The sequence below is a fragment of the Amblyraja radiata genome, chromosome 13 (genome assembly GCF_010909765.2).
Source record: "Amblyraja radiata isolate CabotCenter1 chromosome 13, sAmbRad1.1.pri, whole genome shotgun sequence".
Lineage (NCBI taxonomy): Eukaryota > Metazoa > Chordata > Chondrichthyes > Rajiformes > Rajidae > Amblyraja > Amblyraja radiata.
Genome location: NC_045968.1, coordinates 48,342,316 through 48,355,047, shown reverse-complemented (window position 1 = coordinate 48,355,047; position 12,732 = coordinate 48,342,316). Strand labels below are relative to the sequence as shown.

Sequence of the window (12,732 nt, the reverse complement as noted above, 5' to 3'; positions counted from 1 at the left end):
TTTCCCACTCCCATTTTATGAGTGAGGCTCTTGTGCAGAGAGGAAGAACCTCACTATATTCAATTCCTGGTAGATGCTGAATGAATTTTAGCTGAGAGTCCTTTATCTGCCGGGCAATGCACCTTCAGAAACTATTGGGAGGTGAAGATGAGGAAACACGCTCCATGGGAAAAGTCATCAGTTCCTACATTCTTATTAATTCTCATTCCCTCCTGTAAAATCATCCTGGAGTTTCCATTCCAAATCTGCTGTAAGGCAGCAACTCTACCGCTGCGCCAGTGTGCCGCTCATTTTGTTTATTTTTTTAATATTGATTTTAAAGTATTAAATCCATAAATTCAAAAGACACCAATATAAATGTTAATGTTACATTTTAATAATAGCTCAGATGTTATATCACACAACAGGAGCGGCACAGTGCTGCAGCAGTAGACTTGCTGCCTTACAGCAATGGAGACCCGGGATCGATCCTGACTACGGTGCTGTCTGTGTGGAGTTTGTACGTTCTTCCTGTGACCGCGTGGGTTTTCTCCGGTTTGCTCCAACACTCCAAAGACGTGCAGGTTTGTAGGCTAATTGGCTTCGATAAAGCTTTCAAATTGTACCTAGCATGGAGGATAGTGTTAGTGTATGGGGATCGCTAGTCGGTGTGGACTCGATGGGCCAAAGGGCCTGTTTCCACACTATATTAAACTACAATACGCAATGTAAACAAAATGTTTAAAATACAACAGAAGTATGGGCTGCACACCTGACATGTTTCCATTTTCGTGTTTCTTCAGATGTCTGTCCAGGTTGGTTTGTTGACCAAAGCACCTGTCGCAGAGGTGGCACTTGAATGGTTTCTCCTTGTTGTGAATGTTGCGCACATGCCGCTGCAAATTGGAGGAGATACTGAAGGAGCGGTCGCAGTATTTACACCTTTTGGGGAAAAAATGGAAACGTCAAAGATCAACAACCGTTTGTGCTTTTAAAAGCCTTTGAACATTTTCTATTTTGACTCCTAAAAACTTTGCAAATTATCTTTATTAGTGACCCATCTGTCTACCTTTTGAGAAGTTGTTCTATTTAATATCTGGAATCAAATCTCTCAATTGAGTTAAATGTGCTTAAATTATGTCAAAGGGAATACATTTTAATGCTTGGTAAAACTTGTCTCCTTGGTTCCCTACATTTATCAAATGAATCACCAACTCAACAATTGTAACTTTAGTCTTAGCTTAAATACATCCTTAACATTTTCATGATTTACAGCTCTGACAAGTTCAATACTAATTGTGGCAAAGATGTTCATTTTTACCACCATTCCATACACTTCTGGACAGGGCAGTTTTGCAGAGGATGTGAGCAGTTTCCAACTAATACACCTTGTGAACACTGAACTACATTATTCCTCCCATTTTCACTGGGAGTTCAAGAAGAGCAACAAGACTGTGGAGGGTGACAAAGTAACCTGATCTGTGCTGAGCTCTACCAGTGATTCCAAGTGGAACCGTCAAAATGTAGCCATGGGAATTCCATAAGTCTTGGACTTCCATCCATGTGCTGAGCTATGCAAATGTCATTGATCGATTCACAGGCTAAACCTTTTAGGTTGCTCCACTGCTAGAGTCTGCGTGGAACTCTGACCTGATGTGAGGTCCAAGAGCATTTAGAATATTGTGTTCAGTTCTGGGCACCATGTTATAAGAAATATATTGTCAAGCTTATCTTCTGAAAGGGTTCAGAAAAGATTTACGAGGATGTTGCCAGGACTAGAGGATGTGAGCTATAGGGAGAGGTTGAGTAGGCTGGGTTTCTCTTCCATGGAGTGTAGGAGGATGAGGGAAGATCTTATAGAGGTATACAAAATCATGAGAGGAATAGATTGGGCAGATGCAGAGTTTTTTTACCCAGAGTAGGGGAATCGAAGACCAGAGGGCATAGGTTCAAGGTAAAGGGGAAAAGATGTAATAGGAATCTGAGAGGTAACTTTTTCACACAGAGGTTGGTGGGTATATGGAGGTATACAAGCTGCTAGAGGAGGTAATCGAGGCTGGAACTATCTCATTGTTTAAGAAACAGTTGGTCAGGTACATGGATAGGACATGTTTGGAGGGATATGGACCAAGCGCAGGCAAGTGGGACTTGGGTAGCTGGGACATTGTTGGCCGGTGTGGGCGAGTTGGGCCGAAAAGACTGTTTCCACACTGTATTAATCTATGACTCTATCCCATTGATTTCAATACAGATTGTAACCATGTTGAATAGGATGGGGTGGCACCCTGACCCAGTGGTAGAGCTGTTGCCCTACAGTGCCAGAGACCAGGGTTCGATTCTGACTAAGGGTGCTGTCTGTATGTTCTCACTGTGATCGTGTGCATTTTCTCCAGGATCCTCCCACACTCCATAGACATACTGTTTTGTAGGTTAATTGGCTTTGATATAATGGTCAATTGTGAGAATTCTGGCTTACTGGTATGCCCACCAGACTATGCAAGTAAAATGGGGCAATAGGGTTTCAGCCCCATTTGGGGTTAGCAATGGTGTTAGACAAGGGGGAATTTTGTCCCCAGTCCTTTTTAATCTTTATATTGATGATCTGTCCAAGCAATTGAAAGCCTGTAATACTGGGTGCACGATTGGTAATATTTTAGTGAGCCATATTATGTATGCAGATGATCTTGTGGTCTTTAGTCCATCTAGCGCTGATCTCCAGCAGCTCCTTACTATATGTTCTGTGTAAGGTGTGGAACATGATATTAAATATAATGCTTGTAAGAGTGCTGTTATGATCAGTAGAAACAAAGAGGATAAATGTCTAAAATTTCCTGATTTTAAATTGTCTGAAAATAATCTTAGTGTCTAAGGTAAAATATCTTGGGCATTTTATTACAGAACAAATGACAGATGATGAGGATATTTATAGGCAACGACGTATGCTGTATGTACAGCCGAATATTCTCTTGCGTAAGTTTGGTGCGTGTACAGATGTGGTGAAGATGTCTCTGTTTAGAGCATACACTGCGCACCTGTGGTCAAACTAAGGAAAGACAAGTTTGCAGAGACTAAAGGTGGTCTATAATGATGCCATGAGAAGACTGCTAAGGAAACCTAGATGGTGTAGTGCCAGTAAAACGTGTGTGGCTGCAGGAGTCAGTACTTTAAAAGTTATCCTAAGAAATCATATGTATAAATTCATTTGCAGGATAAATGACTCTAAAAAATTAATTATCGTGGCCTTGTCAAACATAGGATTTAGCACTACACGCTACCAATCCCAGTTGTGGAGACACTGGTATCGCTGTCTCATTGTAGGACACTGATCTTTCTTTTTATTCTGAATTTTAAATCATGTGGTTTTTATGGTGTTTTTATATGCAATGTATTTTATGTAATGTCGTCTCTTAAAAGTCTGGACCTTGACTCTGAAATAAATTTAATAATAATAATAATAATAATAATAAAAATAATAATAATAATAGTGTGCAGGATAGTGCTAGTGTACAGGGTGATTGCTGGTCGGCGCGAAGTCGTGGGCCGAAGGGCCTGTTTCCATGCTATAACTCTAAAGTTTGAAGTCCGAAGTAAAGGAGGCAAAGGGAATGGAAAATTACCCGATATTTAAATATTTTAAGAAAAATAATTGATGTCATTATGTTTAGTTACATCATTTTCAATAGTTTTTAAGCACTTCTGAATGTCAATGTTGCTAAAGACTTCTACACTTGGGTGAAGGAGTTGTGGGTGATGATGGTCAGCAACAGACACAGTGTAGCTGCAATGCCAAGCAGAAGAGGTTTTGTAAACAGGAGGACTTGACAGATGCTTTGGGGCATGTCAATCTCAAACAAAATTAGGATAGAAAGGTTTCAGTGAGTCATCCACTCACACATAGACCAGTTGGCCCAAGAGGCCTGTATATTGTACTGTGTCTCATGTGCCTCTCTGTGACTGAAGCCACCATTCCAGGGACCAGGAGAGCAATGATGCACTTGGCTGCAGCCTCTTCTGATAGGTAACTTGCTGCATTTTCTGCAGCGTGGAAGTAACGCAGATCAGGACGCTTGGCCCACTTCTACTTTTTTCCTTCTCTTTTACACGTTTGCATACGTAGGCCCTCTATGGTTCAATGCCTTTGGCAACAAGACACTCCTATTAAGTTCTTAGCTTACTCTATCCCATGTGTTGTAGCTTCTAAAAAATGACAAATAAGGCCAAGATTTTTCATGCAAAATTATGTCCAGTGATTACATCTTTTCTTCTTCCACGATTAGCCTGTTCAATTGCCAGTCCCAAAGGAAGCTCTGTTATCTTCCAAGAAAGATTGCAATAAACAAAGCAAACGTTTAATACTGTGCCAGTGTGCACAGTTTAGTCTATCAAGCTGGTAGGAGAGGCATCGGTTTTCATACCCTGTAGTTATTTAAAATCCCTTGGGCCTTCATTGTATTTCTCCACACTGTTATAAGGGCATAAAATAATTATACTGCCTGCTGTTTATGGCAAATCACTGATAGTCTTCATCACCCTTATTTTTCATCTTGCTTCCCCTCAATGACTTCAGAAAACATACATCTGTCACTTAATGACATTTGGCAGTCTTTCAATGTGAAAATTATTTAATATAGTACTAATTGCTTCAGTCTCTTAAAGCATTAGACAACCTATAATCTGTGTCATGCTTGTAGTCATATATAAACCACGGATGTTGCAGTCTGCTTCCACACAGCCGCACATGCTTGGGAATAGCAGAGGCTTGAGGGCATGCCATGTGGAATGTCCCAAATTGCTTTGCAATCTTATCACTGAAAATCTTTGTGCTGATTGCACGGCCTACAATTTGGATTACACACTGTTTTAGAGTCTTTCTACTGTTACAAAAAAATCTCTGCGGTCATTATCCTTGGCTGGACTCCTCATAAGCAATCTTCACTATTACATTACATGCGTGGATATGGATACTGCTAAGTCCTGTTTTACTTTCGAAGACTGGGAGCGGGTGTGGAAGTTTGTTGCAGAAAAACGTATAGATGTGTAAGGACTGTGGTGATTCAATATTTCAAATACTGAGATATAAGATGGCAGATCTTCTGTTACAAGCCACCACAGCTGATTTTATAAAATAAAGATTTCCACTGAAATCGGAGGAATTGCAAACCAGCCTGTTTCCATTTTGATCGCTGATGTACAAATGCCAGCTTCATGCCGGGGGTCCTGTGGAAAACATACCTCAATTTGTTTGTTGCATTTGCACTTGTGTTCCTGGTTAGTCTGCTCTGTGAAACTGTACAGTATTACAATTCTGCTGGGAAGATAAATGGATTAACAGATAACACCTGGCCCATGTGGTCTACTGGTCTGGTTTCGCTCAGCTGAAGGGATCAGAGAGCGATATCTAGGTACATATTTTTCCCTTGCCTTCCCAGACTTTTTCTCTGGATTTGTATCTCTTCCAGGCTGTTAAATAGCAGTTCTGGGGTAGAAGATGGGGAGGATTCAAAAAGGTCTCATCTTGGAGCATCAGATATCAGTCACATGTCCACATTGCAGAGACTGTTCTTTGGATTCAAAACACTGCACGTAACAGAGATAACGCCAATAGGTGTGCTATAACCTACCGGGCTTTGGTCTCATAGCTAGGAAGTGAGTTTAGGTTAAATGCCTTATTTTGATTCAACATAAACCTGATGGGCCGAATGTCCTTGTTTTGTGACACAAATATCATAGCTTCTTTTAATATAATCTAGGTAATTCTATGGAAAGCAGGAAAAATTACCAAAGACAAAATAGTAAACTAAATAAGGCGGCACGGTGGCACAGCGGTAGAGTTGCTGCCTTAACAGCGCCAGAGACCCGGGTTCGCTCCTGACTATGGGTGCTGTCTGTACGGTGTTTGTACATTCTTCCCGTGAGTTGCGTGGGTTTTCTTCCGGAATTCTGGCTTCCTCCCACACTACACAGATGTACAGGATAATTGGCGAGGTATAATTGTAAATTATCCCTAGTGTGTGTAGGATAATGTTAGTGTGGGGATCGCTGGTCATGGTGGACCGAAGGGCCTCTTTCCGCCTGTATCTCTAAACTGAACTAAACTAAACTAAATCTAATTTACTCTCAGGATAGCATCCTGCACACAGATGGATTAATTAACAGGAGTACCCATTTAATAATCAACTTATTGCATACATAGAAAGAACACAACCGCTCTCTGTCACTTATTAATAAGTTGAGCCACTGGCATCATGTGGAAAAGTTTGATGTTCATTTCTCAACGCTAAAGGGGCTGTCCCACTTGGGCGACCTAATTGGCGAGTTTAGAAGAGTTTAAAAAAATGTCATGTTGAAGACCTCCTTCCACTATGTTGAAGTCTAGCTACGACTAACTTCGGGAAAATTGGACACCGAACAGTGGAGAGTGAAGATGACTTCCTTCGATCCCCCTTCGACCTCCCTTCGACGATGATGAAGACTATCTACGACTACCTTCGACTACCCTCGATTACCTACGACTAACATGCCGACCTACTACGACTAAACCTACGAGTAAAAAAAGTATCGATTTTTCCATGGTGACCTTTTTTTACTCGCGGGCATTTTTCAACATGTTGAAAAATACGCCGCGACCTAGCTGAGGCCTCAGGTACACGGGGACTACCCTCGAGCATGAAGGTGTTACAAAGACCTCCTACGACCTCGTGTCGACCATGCTGCGAGTATGAGTCGAGTGCAAACTCGCCAGAACTCGCGGATTAGGTCGCCGCAGTGGGACAGCCCCTTAAGTGTTCCAATCATGGCGGTGACTGGTTGATTGCTGAGGGTCCACAGATGTGCTTCAACAACCTTTATTGAGACTTTGGATTTGGATCGAACTGCTCTTGATCAATGTGTAGAGTTTCACAGAGGTGAGAGCCATCCAGTCAAAAAGTACAAAATGTAATGCTCATGACCACTCGATAACACTGAAGAAACCGTTCCACAACCCCAGTGGGACCCAATAAGAAGTAGATAGGTTGTAGCCTATTGACAGATCCTGTTCAGGTGTAGGTTCAAGGCAACCTTTGACACATTGAGGTTTTATAATTTGGCAAACAAAAATATGAATTATGTTTTAACATGGGATTTCTTATTACCCTTTAAAACATTTATTTATGATGCAGCCAAATTCAGAGGCTCTACTTTTTTTTTAAATGTAACAAGCTATAGAATTTTTTTTTACGCCTTTTATTTAGGCAAACCGTTGTCCTATTTCTGAGTGCACTTCTGAATGGATGTGGAGAGGATGTTTCCACTAGTGGAAGAGTCTAGGACCAGAGGATATAGCCTCAGAATAAAAGGTTGTACCTTTAGAAAGAAGATGAGGAGGAATTTCTTCAGTCAGAGGGTGGTGAATCTGTGGATTTCATCGTCACAGAGGCTGTGGAGGCCGTCAATGGATATTTTTAAGGTGGAGATTGATACATTCTTGATTAGTACGGATGTCAGGGATAATGGGGAGAAGGCAGGAGAATGGGATTGAGAGTGAAAGTGAAAGATAGATCAGCCATGATTGAATGGTGGATAGACTTGACGGGCCGAATGGCCTAATTCTGCTCCTATAACTTATGAACATGATGTGAGATATGGTGTAAAAATCAGACGCATTTGAATGTATTTTTAAAGGGGGCAATTTATTTTCAACTGATTGGGAAACATTTTACAAGAGTAGCAGATTCACCATAGGTGTAATTTACGTCCTGGGATCTTTCAGGTAAATGTAATACATTTCTTCTAACCTGTAAGGTTGCTCTCCAGTGTGTGTCCGAAGATGTCGGGTCAGGTTTGCAGATCTTGGGAAAATCTTGCCACAGTATCTGTTAAGGGAAGAGAAACAAGATCAGACGGATTGCTACAAGGAATAGGAATTCATACCGCATTACTTTGCTTGGTGCTCAGGGAATAGGAAAATATTTTTTTAATGACATTATTTATAAATAATGATTCGAATGGTTAATTTCATCTTGAAAGGAAACCTCTTTTTCTAATTAAAGCAATCTGAACATTACACAGGAAACAGAAAAGAGCTTTTCCTGGCAACTATGTAGTTTGGCTGTCATCTTCTGAAATCAGGAACAAATTTATTTTTTTAGCAATGCCAAAACTCCCTGCATATCAGGGATATACAACGGACACCTACAATTGTTAACTTTTCTGCAGGACTGTGTCTTTATTTGGTAGGTTGCTTTGTTTTGAGCTCTTTAGCATTCTTGGCTCTCCTCCATTTTCATCATCCTTGGATAAGACTGAGCGTCTCCAGATCAGGGGCGGAACGGTGGTGTAGCGGTGGAGTTACTGCCTTACAGCACCAGAAACCTGGGTTCAATTCTGACTACAGGTGCTGTCTGCAAGGAGTTTGTATGTTCTCCCCGTGACCATGTGGGTTTCCCCCGGGATCTCCAGTTTCTTCCCGGCACGCACGAAGGACGTACAGGTTTGTCGGTTAATTGGCTTTAATAAAGATTGTAAATTATCCCTAGAGTGTAGGATAGTGCAGCGTACAGACATTGCTAGTCGGTGCGGACTCGATGGGCCTCTAAACTAATGTGCTGTATCTCTAAACTAAACTAAACAACTAAATCTCTGACTGATGTTGTATGCATTTAATAATGGTTTGGGTGCTCCTGATTCTTTTCCTCCCTTTGGTGAGTCATTAGCCTCTGTTCAGCACCTCCACTCATTGATAAAGTGGAGGTTGGTAACTTGCTACGTAGAAGACAGCAGGTTTCTTCACTATGACACAGCAGCCAGTGCTCCTAAGCCTCTGTGCCCTCCTCCGAAACCACATATGGAGAGTATTTGTGTTCTGAATTGATATAATCAACTATAGACACAACAAAAACCCAAATTGCTTTTGAATTCCATCCAAGTACACAATACTCAGATGATAAAATTAGCCATGAACAAATAAGCCAGACCAAATAGTTTCCCAACGTTTACTAGCTGCAGTATTAGACTGACTAGTGTACCGCCACTGAGCACAACACCGGCCAGATTGAAGTCTCTCCAGTTCGAGATTACTGGCTAGATTGGAGAGCCTCCATTGATTACTGGGTTTTCATGGTCTACAGAATTCATCATTCTGAATTATCTCCACTGCGTACAAAACTACCTAGAAAGCATGATCTCCAATGATTTAGTACAACCCAGAATGAAGAGTAATACTCAGAGAATGGAGTATCTCCAGTTGTCTAGTACTACCAAGACCTGGGTATGCTACCTATCAGATTGAAGTACCTTCTCTGAGTGTTGAGTTAGTGAGATTGGAGAACTCCCATCAAGAATTGTATTTTCTGGTTTGGAATATATCCTTTGAGTACAGTCTTGGCCATATTGAAATGACTCCAATCCAGGCTGCACCATCTCCATTAAGTATGTATTAGTCAAATTAGGACTCCATTGTGTACAATACTGGCCATAATAAAGTATCTCCATGGAGTGCAAGAACAGTTAGGTTGGTCTACCTCCAATTACTGTTGGACAGTTGGAATATCTCCATTGAGGGGTTTATTGATCAGATTTGCATTAAATGGTGTATTTACTCCATTGAGTACTTTACAAAGATTGGATAGTCTCCATAGGTGCAGCATTAACCAGATTGAAGTATCCCCAATGGTCCCTTCTAACCACTGAGAAATGTACCAGTTAGATAGAAGACATTAAGCACAGTATTGGCCAGGCTGGAGTTTATTCAATGTGTACTGTCTGTTGGTACCACATTGAAGTATCTCTATTGATACAGAATGCTGAAATGAATAGACTCCAGTGATTCCAGTGGTCAATAGAATCCAATGACGCAAGCATCTTATTAATATACATTTACCTCCAGAGGTTTACAGTACTAGTCTGACTAGAAACCTCCTCAAGACTGAAGATTTTACAAAAATACAGGACATTGATGATTTGGATTGAGGCCAACTTGAAACAGGGCTCAGCAAAACATGTGGTGAATGCTGATCTTCTGGTTTTATAATTATGATTATCGTTACACTGTCAAGCTGCCCATCCAACATCAATATGAACAAGCTACAATTATTTGTAGATCACCACTGAGAGGGAGAAATACTTCCACCATTAAATTGGAACCCACCCCTATTTCCATCTCTCTGCATGGATACGTGTTTAAGTCTACATGGTAGCACAGTTTCAAGCCCTGCTTGCCTCTCAGGTGCACTATGAGGTCCTTATCCAGTCCAAAAATATCGCTGCCATTTTTCTTCTCCAAAACAACTGTCTCTGAAATACTCACACTAACTTTCATTGTCGGCCTTGGGATGGCACAGTGGCACAGCCGTAGAGTTGCTGCCTTACAGCGCCAGAGACCTGGCTTTGATCCTGACTATAGGTGCTGTGTGTATGGAGTTTTGTACATTCTCCCCGCGATCATGTGGGTTTTCCCCGGGTGCTCCAGGTTGCTCCCACACTCCAAAGATGAGCAGATTTGAAGGCTAATTGGCTTTGATAAAGATTGCAAATTGTCCCTAGTGTGTAGGATAGTGTTAATGTACGGGGTAATTACAGGTCCACGTGGACTCAGTGGGCTGAAGGGCCTGTTTCCACTCCGTATCTCTAAAGACTCCACAACCTGACTCATTCAGATTGCTTCTGCCTGTATTGATTCATTTGTCTTTGCTGACTTCCCTATCCCCCTGGTGCTCTTAATTCAAAGCCATTCTCCAATTATCTAGATGTTTCTAAGACTTTGTCCTTCTCCATCTTTCCAATCTCCTTGACCCCCTACATCTCTGCCCAACACTGGCTCTCTGCTCAAGCTCCACCCAGTCATGTGGAGATTGAGCAGAGAGAGCCAGTGTTGGGCAGAGATGTACAATGTAAAAGATTGATGCACAATGAATCTATTCTATTTTGTCTCAAATCAAGTAATCAGTGAATTGTTGTGGAGCAGGAACGGACTGTTAAGTATATCAGGTTAGTGTATGGGGTGATTACTGTTCCACGTGGACACAGTGGGCTGAAGGGCCTGTTTCCGCTCCATATCTCTAAAGACTCCGTATCTCTAAAGACTTCTATCAGTTCGACTTTTTCCCCAAAACTCAGCAAGTCACGATGGAACATGATGTATCTTGTAAACAGGAAGACAACAAATGAAGCTACAGGGGTCCCAGCTTGATCTGAGAGTAGTAGCACTCTCCCCAAGAAGTCAGGCGGATTTTCTACATCTAAGTCTCTAACTGCCCTTCATAGTATCAATCAATGTAGCAGATAAATCTCAATCTCCAGTTCATTATGGAGGTCCTATAATTCGTACCTAATTTTGGTGAGGACAGACTGAGGTCTGACTCCGATTAGCTGAAAGCCATTCTGATTCTCAATTGAATTGTATTTTCCCTAAGAGTGACAAAATATGGATGCCATTTTCTTTATTACATAATGGATATTAGCAGAAGAAAATGCATTGGAATTGGAAGTGTTGCTGCTGGCATAATTCTCTCGGAGCGGGGAAATATAATTACCTGCAGGTATACCGCTCCTTGCCCTTTCGCAGCAGGCTCTCTGGAATGACTGACGGGGGAGCCCTAAAATCAAACATTGAGGGGACGGAACGGAGGAGGTCGTTGGCTTCTGGCTTCAATGAACTGAAACCTTCCAGCTTCTCTGCCATGTTCTCAATCGCTGACATCTGACATGCAGGGGAAAGAAGTGGAGGGGAAAGAGAAAATAAATTACATTTTTCCTTCAAGAGTTGCACCTTATTGGAAAACACATGTATTCATTCCAACATCTTAACTAATTAAGTTATGGGCTACAACACAAATCATTGACACCTTTTTGAAATATTTAAACATAAAAAAGTAAATAAGTTTATTATGTAAATCGCAACAGCTTTGTCCATTTTTGCAGTCCTGCAAAAGGGCAGCACAGTGGTAGAATTTCTGCCTTAGAGTGCCAGAGACCCAGGTTCGGTCCGGACTACCAGTGACATCTGGATGGAGTTTGTACGTTCTTCTGTGACCTACGTGAGTTTTCTCCGGGTGCTCCGGTTTCCTCCCACTTTCCAAAGACGTACAGGTTTGTAGGTTAATTAGCTTTCGGTAAAATTGTACATTGTTCCTAAGGTGTGTGTAGGATAGTGTTATGTGCGGGGATCGCTGGTCGGCGCGGACTCGATGGGCCGAAGGGCCTGTTTCCGCAATGTATCTCTAAACTAAACTGAAGTGGGGAAGCAGTCTTATTCAGTGGGAATTTATTGGTGATGTTTCTTTAGAATTTGACTCCTTTTTCTGTCAGGAGGTCGCTGGTGTAGTTATTCTTCCACCAATTAATTGTTTACATTCACAGTAAACACCTTTAGTCCATAACTTGCCGACTGACCCAGCCGCCCACTCTCTTCTTTCACACTATAAGTCTCGGCACTAGTTACAAATTGCATTGTACAAGGCACCTCTGCCAATTTGCGAAATGTCTTTCATCAAACATTTGAAAATCTCTAAGGAAAGTCTAGATGCATTTACTTGTCACACGGCAAATGTGAAAGCACTGGAAGGCACTGGGGTCTGCCTGGTCTCAAGCTTGATTCATAATCATTCATAGCTGCTAAAACATTCCTTGCACAATGCAACTGGACAGCACATTTGTCAATATGAAGGATACTGACATCGCAGATCAAAGGGCAGACATAGGTAATAATGATGCTGCTGCGTGTTACAAGGGAATTCTTCCCACTACTAGCCAGTGTTTTCTCAATCTATAAAGATA

At 41.6% G+C, this 12,732-nt stretch overlaps 1 protein-coding gene across 20 annotated transcripts in view; it reads right to left on the bottom strand.

Annotated features, from left to right (window-relative positions):
* mecom (MDS1 and EVI1 complex locus) overlaps positions 1-12,732 on the bottom strand; it is a 712,647-nt gene that overhangs the window by 35,091 nt on the left and 664,824 nt on the right. For all 20 annotated transcript variants that reach the window (XM_033031997.1, XM_033031998.1, XM_033031999.1 and 17 more), the window contains 3 exons: positions 11,490-11,656; positions 7,755-7,832; positions 752-921 (listed from right to left, as the gene is read on the bottom strand). In XM_033031997.1, coding sequence (XP_032887888.1) covers positions 752-921; positions 7,755-7,832; positions 11,490-11,656 — 415 coding nt within the window. The remainder of the gene's footprint in view (positions 1-751; positions 922-7,754; positions 7,833-11,489; positions 11,657-12,732) is intronic.